The sequence below is a fragment of the Salminus brasiliensis genome, chromosome 22, assembly GCF_030463535.1.
Source record: "Salminus brasiliensis chromosome 22, fSalBra1.hap2, whole genome shotgun sequence".
In the NCBI taxonomy this organism is placed as follows: domain Eukaryota; kingdom Metazoa; phylum Chordata; class Actinopteri; order Characiformes; family Bryconidae; genus Salminus; species Salminus brasiliensis.
This window is the reverse complement of record NC_132899.1, coordinates 6,904,573-6,929,530: the sequence shown is the minus strand read 5'-3', so window position 1 is coordinate 6,929,530 and position 24,958 is coordinate 6,904,573. Positions and strand designations below refer to the sequence as shown.

The 24,958-nt window shown below is 42.1% G+C and overlaps 1 protein-coding gene across 7 annotated transcripts in view; it reads right to left on the bottom strand.

Annotated features, from left to right (window-relative positions):
- baiap2b (BAR/IMD domain containing adaptor protein 2b) overlaps positions 1 to 24,958 on the bottom strand; it is a 98,510-nt gene that overhangs the window by 7,065 nt on the left and 66,487 nt on the right. For 4 of the 7 annotated variants that reach the window (XM_072666986.1, XM_072666987.1, XM_072666990.1 and 1 more), the window contains 7 exons: positions 20,473 to 20,625; positions 14,262 to 14,462; positions 12,525 to 12,726; positions 10,954 to 11,155; positions 10,373 to 10,441; positions 9,824 to 9,983; positions 7,602 to 7,639 (listed from right to left, as the gene is read on the bottom strand). In XM_072666986.1, coding sequence (XP_072523087.1) covers positions 7,602 to 7,639; positions 9,824 to 9,983; positions 10,373 to 10,441; positions 10,954 to 11,155; positions 12,525 to 12,726; positions 14,262 to 14,462; positions 20,473 to 20,625 — 1,025 coding nt within the window. Of the gene's footprint in view, positions 1 to 741; positions 4,348 to 7,601; positions 7,640 to 9,823; positions 9,984 to 10,372; positions 10,442 to 10,953; positions 11,156 to 12,524; positions 12,727 to 14,261; positions 14,463 to 20,472; positions 20,626 to 24,958 lie in introns of those variants that run through there. The other 3 variants (XM_072666989.1, XM_072666991.1, XM_072666992.1) reach the window with 2 other exon arrangements.

Genomic DNA, 24,958 nt, shown 5'->3' with positions numbered 1-24,958 from the left:
AATGTTCATTTCCCTTAAACACGCTGCCTTTAAATAGTAAAACCAGAGACACTGATCATGTAGGGTGGTCTCTTATTTTTTTCTGGAGCTGTATATATTACCATGTATATCGCTGCTGTCTGTTGTTGTCCATTTGTAGTTTTGTCTATGGTTTGAGCCTGTAGCTGCTCTGTGCACTGCGTAGATAACTCTGGACGAATATATATATATATTTATATAAAAATAAAAAATTTACATATGCTAGCTTTCTAAGTGACAATATGTTCCCCTCTAAGTAGAACGCACTTCTGCATATATGCAATTATGTATGTTTAGTAAATAATATAACATCACTGAAACTATTCATTAACAATTGGCTGCTTTTATTAAAACATCCTATTGCCTGGTGCATCTTATAATATTCACACCCTTTTAATCCTCACAAACTCATTTATTTAAAAACAATATGAGAAGTTTGATCCTCCATTAAAAATATGAGGTCTAAAAAGGACCCAGAATCAATACTGTACTATTCCCTGAAGTAACTCACGCATTCTGATACTCTCACACTACGCATCAGGATGATGAAGAAAGTTAATGAGGTTTGTGATGAAGCCACTAACTCGAGACCAGTTTAGAGACTCGAGTTTAGAGTACAAGCTGTATAATAAAGCTGGTATTGAACAAGTGTTAAACCCTCTCTCCAGCAGTCAGTTCATGAAGACGTGAAGACAAGTTGAGAAAGGACTCCATGCTCTCATCTGAAGGCAGACTTTTATTTCGCTTTTCAATGTAGAAAGTCACCATACATTTGAGGTTATCTCGCAACGTTACACTGGTTTTATCGGCCCCCAAAATGCATGCATATGGATTTTTTTTCTCTGTACATTATTGAGAGTTTCGTATTTTATTTAATATATTCTTTAACATCTTTACATCCAAAACGTTAGCGTTCCAAAACAGAAAAAACAAAAAGCAAAGACAAATCGAGTTGGTCGAGAGACTCCATTTGGCCACCAGGACTGAGGAGATCTACCCAGCGAGCGTGGCAGCCATACCTTTGGCCTTATTTTAATGCAGAAAGAAGAAACACTGGCAGCTTCCAGTCGTTGACACCTTTCTGCTTTTGTGTCTAAATTTATCAAAACAGAGATGGACAGGATTGGCAAAAAGAACAAAACGAGCTTCTTTTTTTTGTTGTCAAACACAGAGAAAGACAAACGGAGAAGCAAGAAGACAACAGGAGGAGGAGAGACAGACACTGCTGTTGAAGAGAGCTGGTTTTTGGGACTTTGAGGTTCTGAGGAACCCAATGCACTTTTTTGGGGAGGGTTGAATTCACACTAACGGATACACCTTAAAGATAAAGGTGCTTTAAATGGTTCTTTGGGTGATGCTACATAAGAACCATCTCTAGTTCCATTAAAAAATTGGTTTGTAATGTAGATGAGTGCGATGAACCTTTTGAAGGTCTCCTTCTAAAGGCACATCTCCTTATCACACACATGTGGTTCGTCTGCGGCATCCCTCAAAGAACCATCTGAAGCACCTGTATTTTTAAAGAAATGTAGGGATGCACTTGGTGGGAAGACTGGGGAAGCCAGCTTGTGCTGGTAAACCAAAAAACGCCAGACCTCAGGACAAGGGCGGGAACTCAAGGGTGGTCTTCAAAGGTGCACACAGTGCTAGTTAATCACAACAGTGCCTTAAAATGCATAGCTCATTGCTTGGTTACTTGGTACAAGAGAGAAGACCTTACCACAGAACACGCTGACATTGGTTATAATTCATCCACAGACACCGAACAGTGGGCAAGAACGTCTCTTTGTTGCCCCTAGATTACATTAGGACCTCGAACGAGCTAAAAGGTCTTTTTCACAGACGTCTTTCTATTACAACACCATGGCTACCAGAAGGCTAAAACAGCAAATAAAAAAAGAAAATTGAGGCTCCTTCCATCTCCAGGCTTAATTCCAGTCTTCTTTTAGAGGCGATTAGGTTCGAGAGCTAAGAAACATGATAATACCCTAGAAAAAGGACTTTTATCTGCCTTGCTTATTGCAATAAATTGGTCTGCAAATGCGCTAGTACTGAAAAAAGATCATTATTTTTAGCAAAAAAAAAATCAGAAGAAGAATACAAACATATTTTGGCATTAATAAAAGTAAATAATGGACCACCCATGAAAAATACTATTGGCTTTGTGGCCCTCAACCACAGGATAAACAAGTCAGCAGATTGTATTTACAAACGAATTTGAAATATGTACAAAGAGGCACTGATTCCCAAGAAATTCAGATCAGGTCAGGACTCAGAACATCTCAGAACAACAACAACAACAACTTGTCGGCACAAACAGTTTAAAACCAAAAGACATTTTTTCATTCAGGATCCAGGACAGGACACCCGTGGAGTTTCGCTAGGGATGATGAAGATGTGAAGGGAACTATGTGTGAAGCTGTTGGACTTGAGGAGGTATGAGGTGGTACCAGTTGTCTTTTCCTTCATGCATGAACCGTACGTCTACACACTCTTGGAGCGATGCCATAGAAGAACCATTTTTGGCTTCATAAAGAACCATGAGAATGAGAGTTTTTAGATCTCGGTCAAACGTCTCGTTTACAAACCAGGCTTGTTTATGAAGTATAAGCCTCTTATAGCCTCTTTATATGACTAGTATCTGAATTGTATCCTGAGAAGATTTTGGCCACATGCTTTATCAGTGGGCAGTCAGGTGTGTCTCCAGTCAGACTGTGTGGGACTTGGTATGCAAATTCACTGGTTGGGTGGCTATTATCATTGGTGTTTTGGGTAGTACTGGGAGGGGTTTTGGTGGTTGAATGTGTCTTGAGGAGACGGATGTGTTTGCACTGCTATGACGTGCCTCAAAAGCGTCTTAGACCTCCTCCTGGAGTGGTTTGAGTGATCGGATGTTTTTATGTGGCTCGGCTGTATTCAGATATAATCCTGACACGTGACCGGATGTAAACGGGGTCTAAGACTATTGCCACCATCATAACCACTGTTATTTTATTCATTTAATTCATTCAGATACAAATTTCATAACAATCTTTAGAGAAAAAGAAAAAGCGATACAGATGATATTAATAATAGTAATTGGCTAGGACATCACGAGTGGCCTAGAACACACCCACAAGAGACAAACTCGGGGCGATGTAAGTGACTTGTTGCCTAATAGTGGGAACTTGGGTAAGAGTGTAGGTTTTTTTTTTTTAAACCTATCTTGCTTGATATAGACCTTCTGACTTTAGCAGCTGTGAAAGGTGTCTTAGACCACAGTCTAAAAAAATTTGGTCTGACTAAAAGAGATGTGCTTGGCCTGGATCAAACTGAACCATGGTTGGGTTTGTTTGCTGTGTGAAAACACATGATTTAGACTTTTGGACCAATTACAGGAAGTTGGGTCTGGCTATCATCACCCATTAACCCCTTAAAGCAGCAAGGCTTATTACACACTGAGGTGTATTAACTCCAGGGACGTCTGTTTAAACTGGTGGGGCTGTTCTTTGGTAATGGTAAATAACCGATGCGTAATAATAAATAATAAAAAGGAGCATCAGGAGAACATGGGGATGATTTTATCTGTCGGAGATGATCTAATTGCTGCATGACAAGCTTGTTTATTCTGTGCTGCTGGTAGTATTACTGTAATATCAGCAGTTTACTGGAACCAAATCAATCTGTTAAAGAGAGACGCATGTTCGGATCTCGGTCTGGCTTTTCAGGTCCCAAATCAAAAACGACCTCATCACAACAAATTAGGTATGCAGAGATTTTGGAAAACACATGGTATTCCATGATGTTTCTGGCATGCTCTGACCTCTGGTGGATAAACTGGTGAATTTATAGCTTTTATTCCAATTACTGCTGCCCATAAATCCACACCGGTAGCACGTACATGCATGAAAGACAAGCAAGAGATACATATACACAGTTTCTCCGAGAAGTCCATTTCAGTGAGCTCGTTAATATATATGTAAAAAAAAAAAAAAGAAAAGTAGACGCTCAAGACTGTCCTCAAGATGGGAGACTTTCTGAGGATGGTCAACCCGGAATATTCTGCACTCTGGTTCCTTTAGCATGGTTCCACGACCACCAGGCAGCTACCCGGTGGGGAAGCATAGGAGCTAAGGAGGGGAGGGGTGGTGGTGTAGGAGGTAAGGGGTAGATGGGTGGTTCTCCTCTTCTTTGGTGTGTGGGGTGGAAAGCGGGTGATGGACGAGCAGGGGGGAGAGAGGAGGAGTGAATGAGTGAGGGAAGGAGGAGGGATGGTGCCTGTCCTATGCAGACGAGTGCCTGTGTGTCTGTCTGTCCTCTCACACTGTCGATATCAATTTGCCCTCCGAACTGTGGAACAAAGAGAGGGAGAGGCTGCCAGGTTGGGTTCAGACACACACACAACAAAGCAGAACGAGCACAAGGAGCCCAATGAATGACACAGAGCTAGGGCTACAGTGGTCAATAGAATTAAAGGGACAGGTAAGCTAACAAGGCTAATGCTGTAGACTGGGAATGAAAGCAGGTAGCGGACATTTGCATAATGCTAACTGGTGGCTAATGGCTTTTTGCTTATTTGCATCTTCATTTGAGCGGCTCAATGGTATGCTAATGGCTTGTGAACCTGTTATGCAGTACAGTGTTTTCACAGCGTTTGCACTTGCAGTACTGTATAAGTCTCTAGCAGTCTGGAAATTGTTTAAAACAGCTGAGAAAGCTTCTCTGAAGCCGCTGAAGCTGTTACACTGTTTGGACAAAAGTACTGGGACATCTGATTATTCATTGTTTCTTCTGAACTCAAGGCTATTACAAAAAGTTTATCCTGTCTTTGCTGGAGTAACTGTGTCTACTGTCCAGGGAAGAAGGCTTTCTAATAGATTTTAGAGGAGCTTTGCTGTGAGGATTTGACTGCATCTAGCGTCAAGAGCATTGGAGAGGTCAGGATGTTGGACGACCATCACCCCATCTCATCCCCAACTCCCCAACTAGAGAACATCATCCCAACAATGCTGGGGGGCTTCACAGGCTTGGCATTAGGCATTAGGCATGATACCATGTTTATCTGCTCCAGACAGTCAGAGATTCTATGGGCAATCCTTCTCTACATGGACTAGACAAGATGTGTGTGTATGCAAGTAGCCAAATGCATTCATTAGAAGGAGTGTCCACAAACATTTGGACATGTAGTCTAAGTTGGTTAGAAGAACACAGGTCTGGGTGCTAGTGTTCTCTGTGAGGTCCAGACACTGTATGGATTTATGCAGTTGCACAGCAGCTCGTCTGATTTACATTAATGAAGGATTGATCAGATAAACTAGGTGTTGGATGTGAACTGGAAATACTGGGCTTTCTCAGGGAGAGCTCTGAAAATGGTGATGCTAACACACTCTCCTACACAACTAAGTGTTCAACTTGTGCACTGCACTGTGCATGTTCTCCCATACTTGGCAATGCGTCCCTTTGCCTTAATAACAGCGTCAATCCTGTAAAGTAAGGATTCCACCAGTCTTTGGAGAGTTCCTGTCTATTTCAGTCCACTGCTGCACACGTCCCAATCTGTAACTGGTTCAATGGATGCGATTGAATACTGCACTCTTAAAGAAAGGTGTTACGAAGGGTTCTTCTTTTTAAATAATTTATTTATCATTAACCATATTTTTCTACCCAATTTGGAAGGTCAAATCACTAGCTTCCCCCATCGCTAGCAATGCCTCCACCACTAGGAGGGTAAAGACCAGCACATGTCTCCTCCGATACATGTGAAGACAGCCACCGCCAGCGCACTCTGAGGGTAGCGTGGATCCCCAGCTCCACTCCAACAGCTAACAGACGCCTGTGGAGGGGATGATGTAGGGTGGAAGGGCCATGAACCCACCTCTGAGAAAGCAGGGCCAATTGTGCTCTCTCTGACTCCGGCTGCTGGTGGCAAACAGCATGACCCGGGATTCAAACCACTGGACAACTCAGAGCTCCCTACCAGGGGGTCTTTGAGTGAGGTTCTTTGAGAAGAACCACTTTTGATTTCATGAAGAACCATGTTTAATTAATAGAAGTGCGACCCCGAGTGTGGTCTTCCCTGTCCTCCAATAACTTTGTGCTTCATGCCCAAGCAGAACACAACACTGACACTCCCAGGTTCTAGGATGATCACTGTAGGGTTCAAAAGACGTGATGAAACACTGCACTCTTCTTCTTTGAGTGAGGTTATTTGAGAAGAACCACTTTTGGTTCCATAAAGAACCATGTTTGTAATAGAGGTGTCTGTGTTGATGTAGAGGTTCTTTACCAAATTAAGTTTTTTCACCCTCATAGATTCACAAACATGGCTTTTTCTTTATGGAACCAAAATTGGTTGTTCTGTGGCATCGTATGAAACCTTTGGCAACTTTGTCTGACCAGCATAATCACCACAATCACAATCCCCTCAATCTCAACTAAAATAAAATGCTCAGTTCGTAGAAGAGCGGACTACAACGGACAGGAACTCTCCAAAGTGGAATCCCACCCTGATTGGATTGGAGCTGTCAATAAAGCAAGAGGATGCATAAACAAGTATAAGACAAATCTAGATGGGATCTACATGTTTCTATAGTGTGAAGAGCTCTCATATATTTGTTAATTATTCATTTTTTCTCCTATAAGCAAAATGAACTGTACTGCAATAACAGAAATCAGCCCAAATAAGGAATTTTAAGATATCTGGCAGGGAATGGGATCCTCTTCCTGGCTTTTGCTTAATTCCAGTCTACAGAACTCAAGAGCAACTGAAGTACAAACCAATGTACTTAAGGACTAACTTACGAAGACATGATGGAATAAGCAAAAGCAAGAGTCAGAAACAAACACAAAATGGAATGATGGATTTAAAACAAATGACAAATCAGGAAAATATAATTCATAAAAATCCATAAAATTGGAAATCCATGTTTGGGGAATTTTACCCCATAGATGAACAAAGTCATTTTTGAGTAACGGTTCTGCACAGCCAATGCCTGGATCATGATATTGTTGTTCATGATCGGTCTTCAGAGGTTCTTAACTTATAGTATAATCTGCTGAATTAGGCATCTGCCACCAGAAACAAATAAACTTGAAAGCATGTAGCGTGTAGGTTTGTCATCTATGGGAAAATAGCATTCTTGGAAATCACTGACAATAGCGTATAACTACAGAAGCATTGTGAAACCCATTTAAACAACAGGAGGATTTCCCCCCCCATCTGTCCTAATGGGTTTGGGTGCACTTATTGGTCACCCGCCCACCTTATCACGTTTTAGGCAAGAGATCCGCAACCTTCTATTACGGACGACTGGTCCAGCTGCAGGTCAAGCAAACAGAAGGTTTTTTTTGCTTGCCACATTCACATTTGGAATTGCCAAGTGCCGTTGTAGTTTGATAAAAGTAAAGTCAATGAATAATAAAATAAACAATGAACAAAAGAAGAAAAATAGAAAAGACTTCAACAGAATAATAAGAATGACCCTTTCTCTAAGCACACACTTTCCTCTATGTCAAACAGGGCCAAACTCTTCATCAGGGATAATAAACTCCAGTGACTGAACCCTAAACAGAACTGTGAGATCTACAATGTCTAAAAGTCTTACCTTGTTGGGAAGCGGGCCTCGTAGTCCTCGAGCCCTTGCTGAGGGAACAAAAAAAAAAAAAAAGAAACAAAACGTAAGCTCAATTACAGCCCATTACAGACCTTTAAGCTTTAAATAATCTAGAATTGGAATGGGCCATTTAACCCTTAGAAGCCATTATTATCACCAGTGATAACAACAGCATGCTATAATGTGATATTATTGTAAATAATTACATATAAAAACACATATTTTACTATGATTTTGAATTTTACTATTATTTGAATTTTAAGATTTAAGACTTGCATATTAAATAAAACACATACAATTTTATTTGTATTTTATTATTCTATTTTAATATTATATATAATATTTATAATATAATATTTATTTATAATATTTGCTATTTTATTTTTGTATAATTTTTTACAATACTTTTACTGTTATTGTGTTAATTAATTGTTGATTGTTAATATGTATATCTTTTTATTTATACAATTATTTTATTTGTTATTCATATTTTTATTTTATTAATCATTTTATTTTGTATTAGTGTTTTAGTTTTTATTTTTTGTCTTTTTTCATTCTTTTTGGCAACATTTTGACCATTTTTCTGACTTTATTTATGATCAAAACTAACAGAAATACATTAGAAGAGCAGAATTTCAGTTTAATACAGAATGTAAATCAAATTTAATTCAATTTGAACTGTATAGTAAAAAGTCACAACTCAACTAAAACAAATATTAATTCAATTACTTTTATAATTGTTAGAAAGGAAAACATTTGTGTGATATTTGTGGAAATGTCTGAATTGAATCAATCACATCTTGAATGAATAATAATACCGCAGGACGCTGGCAGTGCCTTCGTCGAAGTAGGAACCTACTTTTCTATATAATAACCTGTTTGTTTCATAAGGACTATACAGTGATATTACGAAGTTAAAGTGTGTAGCTCTAGACTGCCAGTAGGTGGCAGAAGCGGTATGCAGGCCAGGCTAAGCTCTGTGCACTGCAGTACCTGCACTAAATGAATCCTCCTGTAGAGATACAGAGGGAAGGAGGTCACTGAGTACACTCTGTACAGCGATCAGGCTGACAGTGGAGTGTTGGGGGACAGCGTGGGTGTGTGTCATTTAAACATCACTGATTTATCAATTTAAGACAGAGAACACACACTAGAGAGGGAAACACCGTGTCGGGAGGGTTATATAACAGAACCATGGCTTTTAATTAGAAAGTGTAGCATGGGCACACACACACACACACACACACACATTTGCTTAGGGTAATGTTCCGAAACGTCCTCTATCCTGTCAGCTGAGGTGCAGTCTGTTCTGATGGAGCTGGCCACCACTGGGCTGCGGAGTGTGTGCAGCAGGACAGCAGCTGGATCTCACTCAGTTTTCTAGGCGTTTCATTACACACTCACACGCGTCTGTACAAGTAATCTCAAATGCTAATCTACGTGGATTTTGTCCAGGTGCAGAACATCAGCTGCAGATGATCAGAACATGGTTGGAGAGGATTATTCTGGAGGAGTCGGTCTTATTTAAGTTGAGGTGAATGGTGAAGAAGATCACCATGGCCAGATCAGAGAGCCCTCTGAGGCCTTCAGAGAGAATGGTGTTGATTAGAAGTCTCAAGATCAAATGTCCAGATGTTTAAGTATGTAAAAAAAAAAAAAAGACAACAGGCCTTGATTTATCGTAATGACTGGAAAAGTACATCTCTTAATTAATCATGGGTGTGTTTTGGGCGTAACCTGCAGTAATAAACCAACCAGCGTGTCTCTCGCAGTTTCCTTTAAGAGCCAGGTGTGGTCTGACTTCAGCAAATTGCTATTTCAGTGGTGTAAAGTGGGGCGGGTACGAGCGTCAGGCTGCACGCGCCTGTGTTGACAATTCACTGCCAAGATAGCACGAACGTCTGACTGTTGACGAATGTCTGCCTAGGCTGTTTTCAGTCAGTGGAGCTCCTGTGTTTTCCATTGCCAAGATACACAGCAATACTCCAGAAATTGACCTGAACACACCTCATTTCGAGACCACCACGCCCATCGGCGTAGATATATTCACAAGCACTGTTGCTATTTAAACAACTACAAACGAAAATAGACTGTTGGCGGGGTGTAAGAGAGCAATGAGCATCGGTAGGGTGTAAGATATGGTGATTTTTATGATTTTTTCAACCCCACATCTGTTAATACCCACACAAAAATATGTGTGTATGTGTACATACCTGTGAAAATCCTGGCACTGCCACACTGTACGGTCTCTGTCTGCTCAGTGAGGCGCTCTGTGCCATTAGCCGAGAGGATGTGCCGTAATCAGGAGACGGAAGAGTGACCTGTTCCCTCTCCAGAAGATTCCCTGTGCTGCAGCTTCTGCCATGCTGCAAACTACACACACACACATACACACACGCACACGCACACAAGTACACACACACACAAAACCATTATCTCACACAGCTCTGCATTATGAACGCACAGTAAACCCGCTCTCATTTCTGTCCATGTTCACAGTAGAGTCGCGGGGGGTGAATGGTCTTAAATGCACTGCAGTGTAGTTCTGTCAGATGCTATTGAACTTTATGGCACTTTATTCAGCGCTAGTGAGTTTATAGCGCTGCTATACAGAGATCTTCCAGCTAAGGACATTTGCTATGTACAAAAAAGACCTGAGGTAGAGTCAGTGAAGAGTCAGGACTTCCAAACTGAGACTCAAACTTACAACCAGTGAAAAACTGGATCAAAAAACTCCCACAAATGTACTCATTAGGTCTCACCTAACATGAAGTCTGCTGCTGTCCGCTTCAGGGATCACTCTGGTGTAGGAGAAGGGGAACCATCCTCGCCTGCCGCACACACAAGTTATACATCAAACACAGTCTGAGTCAACAATATACAGGATGCTTTATGTACAGTATACTATATGTCCAAATGTTTGTGGACACCACTTCTAATGAATGCATTCAGCTGCTGTAAGTTGCACCCATTGCTGAGAAGTACTGCAAATACAGTAGGACTCTCTGGAGAAGATAAATATGAACCTATTGGCACCATGCTGCCTAATGCCAGACGTGGGCTAGTAGAGGGCTATAAAGCCTCCCAGCATTGAGCTGTGGAGCAGTGGAAGAACTGTGTTCTCTGAAATGATGGTTGGTGCTCCATCCAGTACTTTGGGATGAGAATGCAATCAAATCCTCACAGCATTGCTCTTTAAAATCTAACAAAAGTATAACATCCACCAAAAGCAGGATCAACTCTTTTTAATACCCTTGAATGAGCAGGTGTCCCAATACTTTTGTCCATTAAGTGTACCTTTAACAATGTACCGTTAGGTTGAGGTCTGAGGTGCTTCACTCACATCCTGTTCTTCTCGTTCTCTCCATAGTGCCAGCCGTCCCGTGCTTCAGGCACCAGCAGTGTGATGATGTCTCCCTCAACGAAGCTGAGCAGGGTGTTGTTATCTCCAGCCGCGTGTGAGAAGATGGCCTGGACGCGCATCCGCCCGTTCCTCTCCAGTCCCGCCGCCACGGAGCTTGACCTGGGCAGGGTCTGGGTCTCTGCTGCAATCAGAGGTCAAAGCGTCATTAGTCAGATAGGCAGGGCTGAGCAAAAGCAAACCAGGCAGTTCGTGAAGATCCAGCAGTGCTACTGTACTGAGGCCCGAGTGGATATCAGTGACCAAATCACTGACAGAGAGAGACACAGAGTAGATAACGTCAAAAGATCTATGATAAAGTAAAAGTCCCCTGATATCCGCTTTCATATATGTCCTTCCCTGCACTGTTCATGTACATTAGTCTGCTTTAAACACCCTAAAGTATCCTTCAGACTCCAGCTCTGTCCTTCACCCATTTCTCAGGCTTTTTAAAGCCTGTCCTTTCTATTCCCTCTAGTTCTGGCCTGTTTTCATTAAACGTGTTTGCACTCTTATTGTCAGGGTGCAGGAGAAACAGTGGCTGCCTTCAGATAAAGAGAGAGAGATAGAGAGAGAGACAAAGAGAGATAGAGAGATAGAGAGATAGAGAGAGAGAGAGAGAGAGAGAAGGTAGCATCGCTGCAGAAAGAGCAACTGTCTTTTAATCTGGATGCACCGTCTATCCTCAAATAACCCAATCTACAGACCTGCCTCTAATCAGACTGCTTAGGTCACAGTGTACTATCATTCAGAGTAGCATCTTGGCCATGTGGATTACTATTAAAAATAATAACCAATGTATTGGTTCTTGGCTTAGAGGATCGATTCCAGAAAAAACGTTACAAGCTCCCCAAGCTTCCCACTGGTAGTTCTCCAACTGGCTCCTGATGATCTGCATGTGGTCCAGAGTTGAGCTCCAACTCAAGTAGAACAAAAGTACAGAGCAGAAGATACAGACCATCAGGAGGTCCCTGAAGACCAGTCTGGGAACCGATGCTTAACAGGATGTGAAGGTTCAGGAAACTTTAACTCTCGTTTCTAAAGTGTTTAAGTGTTTCTTCAAAGAATCACCACTGAATTTGGTGTTTAGGGAACCAACAGTGGTTCTTCTGTGGCTGCTTTATTTTATTTTATTTAGTGGATACTGAATGTTAGGATCCCAAAAAAGAGAATTAGGAATGTCAGCATACCATGAAAGATGATTGAGAGTGCCAGGATCACGAGAAAGAGGATTCTGAAATTCAGGATCTTAAAAAAGTGCATTCTGAATGCCAAGATCTGAAGATTTGAGAGTAGATACCGAATGTGAGGATCCCAAAAAAATGATGACACAATGTCAGGATCCCAAAAAAATGGGATTTGGGATGTCAGAGTCCTAAAAAAATGTGGAATATCAGGATCCTAAAAAAGAGGATTCTGAATGTCGAGATCCCAAAAATAGTAATCCTCAATGCCATTTCTAGATAAGGTTACATGTATGTACGTACTACCTGGACATTCTGGTTGTAACTTACCCAGAGTGCTCTTGCTTTTAATAGGTGCAACTTTGCGGACAGGCAGGGTGTTGGAGTAGATGTCACTGCCATGGCGGTGGACCTGTGGCGAGGCGGCCTTGGCCTGTGCAGCTTTGCCGTCCATCCAGTGCTGATAGTCCTCCACCCCATGAACTCCAGCTGTGCCGTTGACTATGGGAACACTCTCCACACCCATCATCCTCTAAGGGAAGAACCAGCAGAAAGGTACATTACAGAGTCATTACAGTGGCCTTTGTCAGCATCAGTGTATCTCAGGTCTATCTGAGGTTAGCCCAGACAAAAGAACATGTAAATCTGAAAGAGCACAAATCACAGCAAAAAAATACACAAAAAATAAAAGTCAAATCCTTCACATGAGGAGTGTTTCAGCTTAGACTGCTTTTTGAATGTGGCACAAAATAGGGCTGCCAGTCAGAACAGAGGTCACTGAAATAAATTGGTCTTAAATGCACAGTAATTACAGCCTGTTCAGTTCTAATAGATAAAGAGAGGTCAGAAAATGAATTAGGAATGTTCTTGGTACATTAAGGCACATGTTGAATAATACAAAATAAAACGAAAATGTATAGATATAAATGTATATCCCCTATTCCACCTTTAGAACTACCATTTTCCATATAATTAATTAATTTAAACATCTATGTATTCCATCTAATAAATACCCTAATTTAAAACTGCTTGCCCTCCCCTGAAGTATTAAACTCTGGAAACAGAAGCTGTAGAATTTACTGAAGATTTTACAATCAAAAAGCACTGGCACTTCTATTACCAGGATCCCGGGAAAGAGAATTCAGAATGTCAGGATCCTTAAAATGACTATTCTAAATGTCTGGGTGCAAAAATGACGATTCTAAGAGTCAGGATCTCAAAAAAGAAGATTCTGAACGTCAGGAATAAAGAGGATTTGGAACAAATAGCCTATTGTAAGACTGCTTGACCTCCCCTAAAATACTGGACTCTGTAAAATCTTTAGTAAAGTTCTACAGTTTCTGTTTACAAGTAAAAAGCACTGGAACTTCTATTACCAGGATCCCAGAAAAGAGGATTCAGAATGTCGGGATCTCAAAAAATAATAGCATGAATGTCAGGATCCTTAAAAAGTCTATTCTGATTGTCTGGGTCCCAAAAAAGAGGATTCTAATAAAAAAAGAGGATGTAAAGATCCCAAAAAAGAAGATTCTGAAGGTCAGTATCCTAAAAGAAGAGTATTCTGAAGGTCAGGACTCTAAATTAAGAGGATTCGGAAAACAATTACCCTATCGTAAGACAGCTTGACCTCCCCTGAAACACTGAACTCTGAATTCTGCAGTTTCTGTTTACCATCAAAAAGCACTTCAATTACACTGACTGTCACCCTTTCCTTTCCCTGTGGTTCCTGGGGGCCTCTTTGCCTCATGGGAAATTGCAACAGCAAGGGGGAAATGAATAAATAACCAAGCTAAAGCATGACGAGGTGTGAACATCTAGAAATGTTCTGTAATTCCCTTCACAGCAATGAGGTAATTAACATGTGACAATTCCCTCAGGCCTTTATACAGTTGTACAATACCTTCTCAACTTACACAGACACCTGTAGGACATAATTAGTCATCATATTTGCTTCAACATTGCTGAACTGAGAACATCACAAGCACTGAGGTAGCCAGCAACCTTTTACTGATTACAGTCCAACAACAAAAGGTGTGTGGATTGTGCCAACCAACTTCTTTCACTCACCTGCTGGCTGCCCATGAGAGCTGCCAGTTCAGGGGACATGGGCAGGGGTTTGGCTCCAGGAATAGGCTCTGAAATGTGGTGTGGTCCCCCAATCCCAGAGCCCATCTGCTGAGTCAGGAGGACAGCCCGGTCAGGGAGCTTATGGGGGTCGGCGCACGCCTGCTGCCATACTGGGATCTTCTGGGCCAGCAGGTCTTTGCCCTGAGTGCACACACACACACACACACACACACACACACACACACAAACACACACACACACACACATTCAATTGACCATGATCTGATAAATGATCGACTTATATACACATGATCAATATTCTGCACAGTTTTATCAGTTACACTTTACACACACAATGTTGGGTTGGACATTTGCTGGTGTTAGGAGGCTTCCATGACTGGTTATGCTATATTATGGACAAATATGGAAAGTTCAGACATAAGGATGGGAATAACTACTGGTTTAACCATGCCTTATAGACTAAAGAAGCAAACTGCTCACACACACACACACACACACACACACACACACACACACACACACACACAGTATAAGGGTAGTGAACTCCACTCTGACAGACTCTTTAATGAGGCGAGAGAGAGAGCCCTCTTAACCATTCCTAGTCTCGAAAGCACAGAGACATCGCTCTTTACTCTGCTCCTCTAAAGCACAGAGGCATCAATCTAACACACTGTGAGCTGGCTCAGAGCTCTGGTTGTCTCCCCCCATCCACACCAGGCCGCACATCGCCTCATTACCCTGGCCTTTACCCAGCCCTGCGGCCCAGCTGGCCATTGTACGTTGGCCAAGCAGCTAAGGAACACCTGAAAAGCTGCCCACACTGCACAAAGCATCAGGACACTTTATTTTTAGGGGTTGTTTATACAGCCGGGTCATTTAATTCATTAACAAAGGACTGACTCTGGAGCAATCCGTCAGGCCTGTGGTCACACATGCAGTTGCAGCGAAATGGTTCAACGTAGAACCAAAATTAGGGTTCTATGACTGAACAATAACAATGTACATAATTTTTGTGTGGCTCTAAATACAATATACAGACAAAAGTACTGCCACTGCCTGTGTTTGGAGTAACCGTCTGTACTGAGGTGCATTGCTGTTAGGATTTCTGTGAGGATTTGATTGCAGTCAGTGATAAGAGCATTAGTGGTCAGGATGTTGGATGAGGATCACCACCTCACCTCATCATCCCAAACTCCCCAAACTCATCCCAAAAGTATTGGATAAAGCACCAACCATCATTCCAGAGAACACAGTTCCTCCACTGCTCCACAGCTCAAAGCTGGGGGGGTTTATACCCCTCTAGTACACACCTGGCATTAGTCAGCATGGTGCCAATAGGGTCATATTTATCTGCCTATACTATGGGTAGGGACTAGAGAAGCTGTGTGTGTGTCAGCAATGGGTACAATCTTAAAGTAGCTGAATGCATGAATTAGAAGGAGTGTCCACAAACATTTGGACATATATTGTAGATGCACTGACTTTACTATAGAACCCCTTGAATACATTTTCAAAAGTTTACTGAACTTTCTTGAACCACTATTTCTTATTTATTGCACAACTCTAATTTATTCTACAGCCCAATCTTGCAGTTATACCACAGGTACAGTCCTGATGCTTATGATTTAATGTTACAAATGTTAAAAGTACTAATTAAGGAGACTGTGTCTTCATACCTGTGAAGAAAATGAATGTCCATCACCAGTGTGACCTATTATTGCAACACCACTGGAGATGAAAATAAGTATTCTTACAGAGTCAAGAACCAACTGTTTTATAGTTCAGACCAAACCTCATCATATTTTTTGGTGTTTTACACCAGTAAGATATTTCTGGCCAGTTGAGGATCAATTCGGCTCCTGATGTCACTGCAGATCTTCAACCAAAAGCTGAGATCTAAGAACTCAGGAACCAGAGATTCATCATGTCAAAAATGTCATAACCAAGAGCTTCTCCATTTAAAATGCTGAGCAAGGGCCACACAGCTCTCTGGAACGGTCTCTCCTCATCCATGTTTGGCTGGTTTGACCATGTTCTGACGATGTTCCTGCACTGGGGTGGTTTTGCTGAGGTGGAGCATTCTGTGTTTGTAACGGGAGCATTGTGATTTCGTTGTTGCCGCTCGTCTATGTTGTCGTTAGCTTCCTGAAGCTTTGGAGGCTCATTAACTCTCATTTTATTGTTGATCTCAGTTGATGTTTCTTGATTGCAGGCAAATCGAGGGATTCCATTAGAGCTATATTTCCAGACTGCTGTTATCACTAGACGTCTACTTATAGAACCATATCCAATCGCATAGTGAAGTCAGAACTAACCGTAGTATAATCCGATAACAATTAGCCCCTGGGAACAATTGTTTTCATCTCAATACAATTCTGAATTCCCAACTTCTGTGCCTTTAATCACTTTTCCTTTGTGATCATAAAATGATACAGAAATAAAGAGAGAAGTCAGAGAGTCAAAGAAAGACGAGAGTGTAAAGGAGAGAGGAAGAGAGAGAGAGAGAGAGAGAGAGAGAGAGAGAGAGAGAGAGTCTAAGTCAAGCTCCATAGCTCTCCCTGCTGAGGCGATTATCAGCCTGGCAGCCAAACAAAAAGCACCTGCAGCGAGCCGCGTGACCGGGCCGACTGGGCCACTAAAGCTGGCTCCAGGGCTGATTGCCTTTCGTGTGAGAAGCTGCATGGTGGAGGAAGAACTAGTACGCTCTAGTATGAGGTATGTTTGTGAAGAAATGTGAAGAATTTCTAAAATCTGATGTCAATTTTTAGGTTTAGGGTCTGAATAAAACTGAATATTCTAGAAGTATATATAGAAAACGTGGTTTTCTATATTGTCTTATGTACAAGTGCCGTCCGAGGCAAATTTAAGACAACTCCAGGGGGTTAATTATAAGTCAAGGAAATTAAGAAATCAGATATTTTACTGGACATTACAGAGAATTTCTGTTTTTACAAGTAAAATGGATTTACAGCATCACTAGTGGTATTCTAGGTTACAATGGTTTGCCATAGGCTCACTAAACTCAGTTGGCAGTGTAGTTGTGGACAAATACATACTGGTTAGTTTTTGTAAAGTTTTTAGAATTGAATAAGTAAAAGCATTTACTATATTAGAACGTCTTCCTTTACTGGGGTTTTGCTGAGGTGGAGCATCAGTTGTTTGTAATTGTAATTGTTTGTAATTGTAATTGTAATTGGCGCTCATCTAGGTTGCCGCTAGCTATCTGTGGCTTTGGAGGGTCATTAACTCTCATTTTATCTAACTGATTTTTCAGGTTTAGGGTCTGAATAGGACTGTTCTGAATATTCTGATAGAGAACATGGGGGTATTGTCTTAGTGCAAATGCTGTCAGAGGCAAATTTAAGAAGATGCCCTTATATCTAATGATATGTTATGGAAATTTATAGTATTTGTAATTGAGTAAGTAATGGCATTTACCATATTATAACCAGCAGCATATTTCTATGCAGTTTGCCAGCTGGAAAGCTAGTTTTCTCAGTTTATCTGTATTATCAATTTTACACACACACACACACACACGTTTTTGCGGTATCCGTGCAAGAGAGCCTTTTGTGCTGTTCCCATTATCTTCTCAGTTGGCCTCAGCAGCGGGCAGTGAGTAAGTACCTGGCAGTCCTTGCGTGCGGGCTGTGGGCGAAGGTGTGGAGCTCCAGAGATGACGGTGTCTCCTCAGGCAGATGGTTCGCTCAGCCCAATTCACTTTGTTCCTCAGCCTCTCCCTAACTGGAGCACCACTTCTTTATTATGGGCCACTTACACAACAAGGCCAACGGTGGGAGTGTACATGCGTTAGCATTTGTGTGTGTGTGTGTGTGTGTGTGTGTGTGTGTGTAAGAGAGAGAGAGATAGAGAGACAGAGTAATAGAGAAAGGAGAGAGAGAAAGGTTAACCAGGTGGGTGGGCAGGTAAGGAAAGTAGCTTTAACCCACATCTACAAAGTGAGCCCAACTCAATGCCTTCCATGTCTCTCCATCTTCCTCAGTTTTCTCTGTTTGTCTTTCGGTCTTTCTTTCCATCTCTGGGGAAAAAGCAATCTTCAGATGTTCTGCCCCAATTTCTCCTCCACAGCCATTAGGTTCAGTCTCATTGTCTCAGCTGAACACACTGAATTGCTCTGTGTCTCCATCAAACCACACTGTCTCTAGAGCACGGAGTTTCCTAGAGAAAATGCCTTCCCACACACCCATGAATACTCTCCCACCACACACACACACGTTTTCATACAATGTCAGGACATACATTTGTAAATGTCCCATATGCACTATGTAGGTCCCAGTTATGTGATAACATGTTTCATATGTGTTATGTTTATTATAAAAGTATGTGTATGTAATAATATACATAACCTTTGACACATATTATATTACAGTACACACACACAAACATATATATATGTATATATATAATAATGACAGAACATTTGTACCACTGACAGATGAAGTGAAAGTCTACATCTACCATAGCATACATCAACTTTGACAAGAACTAAACTGTAAGGCAAATTATTAGGCAGATGGTTCTAATGTTATGGCTGATTTGTGTATGCAACAATACCATGACCTATGCATAACAAAATGCAAATATCTATACTCATCTATACTTACACATGTCCCATATGTATTATGTATAATGTATAATATATTATAAGGTATAATAATCATACCTTATGTATTATATTATACTGTAAATAAGTACATTATATATCTATCTATCTATCTATCTATCTATCTATATATATATATATATATATATATATATATATATATATATATATATATATATATATATATATATATATATATATATATAAAATCATAGCCATATGTCTTATTTAGTATTATATATAATCTGCTCTATGTCCTGAAAAGGTATGAAAACAAGCACACAAATACACACACACACGCATGACGCTCAGTGTCTGGACACAGTGTTCTTGTAGAAGTGGGCCACCCTCTGCCTCAGCCCCCCCTTCCTCTTCCTCTCTCTCTCTCTCTCTCTCTCTTCCTCCTCCATGCGTCTTTCCTCCCACTGCTCTGTCTGTCAGCGCTGCAGCGGCGTGGCCCACGCACAGCAGAGGAGGGATACTCATTCACCCGGGCATGACTGGAGTTCCCCCGCACCACTTTACTTTACAGCTCACTGTATTCAACCACTGTCAGCATAAGGCGATACTTGTGCTTCAGGGTGGATCGCCTTGACCCGTGTCTGCTCATTTGATTTTCAGGGGGGGGGGGAATCACCAGCCTTGAATTAAATGAAAGAATATAGAAGCCTGGAACTGGTAATCAGCTGGATTTCATTAAGCCCTTATTAAATGAGCGATTTCATCACACCATTATCTTCTCTGGCTTTGTTCACATGTGCTAGGACGAGCAGACCATTGTTGACATTCACAAAACAGCATAAACAGCATAACCAGCATAACCAGCAAAACCAGCAAAACCAGCATAACCAGCATAACCAGCATAACCAGCAGCAGCAGCTTTAACAGCTGTAATGAGAGGGAGTGTTTAGGGCAGAAACAGCTTATCAGTGGACGCAGGGGTTTCATTGGTTAACTAAACAATGTTGAGATGATGCTGATGACCACAGAGCCTCTCTGGATATGTTTGGGTGGAATGATTAAGGTGGTCAAGGTTGTTCACCAGCTTAGCTCCTGACTAGCACAGGGTATGTTTTTGTTTGATGGTTTAACTGGTCTACAAGCCTGACCAAGCAGTAGAGAACCAGTACGATCATGCTGGTTGCCCAGCATGACCAAGATGGTTGACCACTATGACCAAGCTCGTCGACCAGCATGACCTAGCCGGTCGACCAGTTTTGCCATGATGGTTGACCACCATGACCAAGATGGATGACCAGACTGACCAAGCTGGTTGACCACCATGGCCAGTGTCATGCAAAAACCTTGTATCTGCAAAGTGACTTCACTTAAGCGTTTCTATTGGTCATCATGAAATTTAGGCACAATGTAAAGAACAGCTGCCAGATTCAAATCATCACACATGGAGCTCCTGAAATAGTTAGTAAGTGGAAGAGCGCTGAGAACTGAGTGCAGGTGACCGCATTAAGACTATACACTGGTTCTGCCCTTAGACCCCCTCTCTTTGAGCCATTCAGCATGAGCAGGATGTGATGTAGACGGGTGCTGGGGGTGGGGCTTTCTCACCTTGGTGTGGTAGGCGTTGCTGCTCTTGGCCACAGCGCACTGTCTGTCCACCAGGAAGCAGTACCTCCTCCTCTCTTCGGACAGAGCGTTTTTGTAGCCCTCTGCGATGTGGCTGTCCAGCTCGCTCTGCCTGCTGCCGATGGCCTCCACGTACTGAGGGACAGGGAAGGCCGGGCGTGAGGCGGACACAAAATGGACAAGACACCCACTGGTTTCTCTCAGCCATGACGAAAAAGATGGGCAGGCTGAGAGACACCGCAGACATGTTAAACAGCACTGACGTCACACAAAAGAGCATTCTGAAGATCAATGAGCCATGGATTGCAAAGCTGGCGGTGAAGGCATTCAGCAGGCTTGACCCAAGAAACTGAGGTTAATTAAATCTCTGCTATGACCACTGGACTCTCCAAGTGAAAAGGTCAAATGTATGTTGACAAGCAAACAATGAGAAGCAACACAGTGAGTCACTTTGGTGAACATTCAGCTTGAACAGTTGAATAAGAGCATGTTTACTGGCTCGATATGGACTGAGCTTCTTGTACCAAGCTACTTGTATCACTGCTGGCCATTCCATTACTCTCTACGTCCTCTAACAAGGGCACACACCTCCAGAGAACTTGGCCTGTTGCCACATAACACGCCCACATCAACTAACAAACACACCTTCACGGATACCTAAGCAAGCCACCATCCTACATGGAGCACAAGGAGGACGTCCTCTGTGCTGTGATTTCTGCCCGCCGAGTGTTAATGAACGTAGCTGAGCCGACTCAGGTTAAGGTCATAACTCCACAGGCTGCAAAGGGGAGCGCCAAAAGGTGATCTGTGCTAAATTGAGTTCAGTGGCTTTACAGTACAGGGGTGTATTGGTGTGGATGAGCATCAGTATTGGGCTGATATGAGCAGAGGAATGCTGGATAGAATATCAGAGGGGAAAAAAATGAATGACTTGGATCTGATCCTGTGACAAATCTACACAAATCTCACACTCTGGGGTGTGATGTGGTCAGCTGGGTGGGTCTTCTTAAGCCTACATGTAGAAGCTCATAATTAAGATAAACCACAAAACAACTGATATTCAAGACTTCAGTTCCAATCTGGTCATTTTGCACCCAGATTCAATCCGAGTCTTTTAATGCTGAGTATCAGCTAATATTGATCTGATCTCTGTGTCTGTATAAATAATCCAGCCCCACGGTTTAGATCAGATGAGCTGCTGATTCCTCCATTCAGTAAAATTCTTTCTTCTATTATTAGTATCAGTTTCTATAATCAGACATTCTGGACAGACTAAATTAGTTTAATAGAGACTTAAAATGATGGTTTTATAGTGTTTAATATCTGATAATTCAGTCTGACTCTCCTCCCTGACCAATCAGCTGCCAGCTCCTTTACATCACTGCAGTCTTATCACTTCCTGTGTGTGTGTGTGTGTGTGTGTGTGTGTGTGTGTGTGTAGTGGTACACACTCTGGACTGATATCTGTAGTTGTTGGTCTACTGGTGTGTAATAACTGGTTTATAGTGAGTGAATGTGATGCTGTGTTATTTGGGTTTCTATAGTGTGTGTGTGTGTGTGTGTGTGTGTGTGTGTGTGTGTGTGTATTAGCATTAGCGTTAGCCTCCACTTGGTTCTGAATGGGCTCTTCAGCTGAGCTGGTTTAAAAACAGAGAAAGGTGAGCGGTTCTCCCGCTGGTAAAATGGAGCGTTTCAGTGAGAGTTTTATAAAGGTTTAGATATTATGTAAAATAGCTGCAGAGTGAGCAGTAATGTTCATTAATAGCAGCTTGAGGACACCGGATGGCGCTCTGAACACCATGGGTAAAACAAAGACTTTGAACTGGACTGGAATTGAAAAAGTTGATACCCAATCCAAGGGTGTCCCTACTCAAGCTGTTAATAGAGCCTTTTTTAAACATGCTAATCTCAGACTGGTCCTCAAGGACCCCTAGACCCCTTGAAGTCTGAGAAGATCAGTTTCAACCGATCAGTTTCACTTTTCTTAAACACCTAATCAACATTTAAGCTAGATAACTAGCCTTAATGTCTAGAAAGTATAGTTACCACCAATGATATACACTCAAAGCTCTTCAAAACAAGAAACTGGACTTTCAGTAGATGCCCTATAAGAGTTTAGAAGTAGAACACAAAGCAGGAGTTCTCAGTTAAGCCCAAAGGTCAGGACTGTCCAGTAGGTAAGTTCCAGCTCTAGTCCTGTTGGATAGGCTGGATTTGGGTTTCATAATCTGGCAAACCCCACTAAAATCCAGCTTTCCTGATTTTTAGATGTTTTTGTCAGACCTTGACACTGAAGAAAAACACCTCTGCGGGATAAGCCACTGATCGAGTTCCTCTCTTCTGTGCAGCTGCTTACAGTAATATCACAAACCTGCCAACATGCTATGCCTCTATTACGGTGCTGTAGAGTGAGTGACATTCAATTTCAGCATGCACCACCCATGCCAAAGAGGTCAAACATCTATCAACAGTATAAGCCAGTAGGCCTAGATCTGAGGCTCCTCAATGGTTCTTGGCTTGGATGTAGGGTTCTGGGAAAGACCTTTAATTGGTATAGAATCATTACATTCTTTCTTCTTTCTTTTTAGGAGGTTCTTTATATCCTAAAGGTGTGTGTGGGGGGGGGGCACTTAAAAACAACTCTTTATCATCTTTTAGAATCAAAAGTGGTTCTTCTAGACCATCGCTCCATAGAAGCCCCTTTGCCACCTTCTCTTTCGAAAGTACAACTGAGACACATTTGAAGCCCTGCCAGCATTTTTAGATCGTCATTGCAAGCAGCAGTTTAGCCAGATGAAGCCAGACTAGCCGGCCTGACAATTAGACACCACCAGGGAGCTGTCAATCAAACTCTGTGACTCAAACACTTATGGGACAGTTCAAATCTGAAGAGAGACTGCGAACGAGAGAGAGACCAACACACACCATCATTTATGACTCCAGCAGTTCCTCCTCTTCATGCCTCCACACAGTAAGTACCTGGGCATTGTTGTGTAACCACATCCTTAGCTTCATTACTGCAGGAAACCCACTCGAGATGAGAGCAGGAGGCTAACTAGCACAGAGCAGCAGAAACAAGAAGGAGAAGAAAAACAGGGACCTCGGATGCAGAACTAGGACAAGATATCCAAAAATAAAGGAGAAGAGGAGTTGAGGAGAGGAGAAAGGATGGAAAGTGCTATGCTGGCTCTGCCTCTTCTCTGCTAATTGATTGCAAAGGGGTTGCTGAGAACTGTTTTCTCAAACAAGGGCCAACTTTCAGGTGTGGAGGTCTTGCAGTAGCCAAAAAATTTGAAAAATCAAGTTTACACAATTGTCCCATTGTCCCAGATGTAGCGAATCAGCTTTAGCCTTCATGGTCAGTTTTTTTTTTAATGGTCTATGGTACTTTTGTCCATGTCTGGTGCTACAAGGGGTTCCTAGAGTGATGCCATTGAGCAAGTGGTCAGCAAACCTTCTCCTGGAGATCTACCTTCTTGCAGGTTTCACCTCCACCCAAATCTAGCACTTCTGAAAGAGTGATTAGATGGATTAGGGGGAGGATTAAGGTTGGCTAAAGTCTTTGGGAAGGTACATCACCAGGAGCAGGGATGGTGACCACTACCATAGAGGAACCACTTTTGGGGAAAATAAATGTGTGAACAACCTTCTGAAGCCTTTAGAAACTTTCACATGAAATGTTCTGTAGCAATTTAAGGGTTCTTCCTAGGACTATGTACATCACATAGACTCATAGTTCTCAAACCTTTTGCAGCCAGGAAACCCTTCCAGTGTGTAACTGTGCTGGTGTAATCAGGGGGCTTTGTAGCCAGGTGAAGCTTGGCTAGCTTAATGGCCTCATTTGCTGGAACCATGAGGCAGACTGCATTTTGGTCTACTAGGTCAAGGGTCTCACTAAACCAAACTGTACTTGTAATGGACCTATGGACCCACTGGCTTTGGATCAGTATACCCTGGGGTTCCCGAGACCTTTAAGAGCCCACTAGACCTTTGCTGTGAGCGGAAGGAGTCAGCTTCTTCTTTTAAAAGACTTTGAGACCTTATGCTGCACTCCTGATTCCGAACTCACCGAAAACATAGCTGCACACTTTTAAACATGCTGATTTGAGAACACACTCCTCTTTTAGTATCCATAAGTGCAGAGGTAGCAGAAGTTCCTCTACCACTCAGCACAGAGCACATCTTACCCAGCATCCTCTCTTATATAGAGATGGGGGTCACACCTCAGAACTGATAGACAGTGAACTCAGCTCAGCACCAACAAACAGCTGAACCAGGAGCTTTTCTACAGGAGCAAACTGGCCTGAAACCACAGATGCAGAATCAGACAGGTTTTTAGTTGCTATTACAAAGCAGTAAAGAACTGCCAGAGGCTCTGATTGGCTTATTCTCTCAGAAGTGCAGATGGATCAGCAAAGTGCTATAGTGCAGAATAGGAGTAAAAATGGATAACACTTACTGTGTTAGC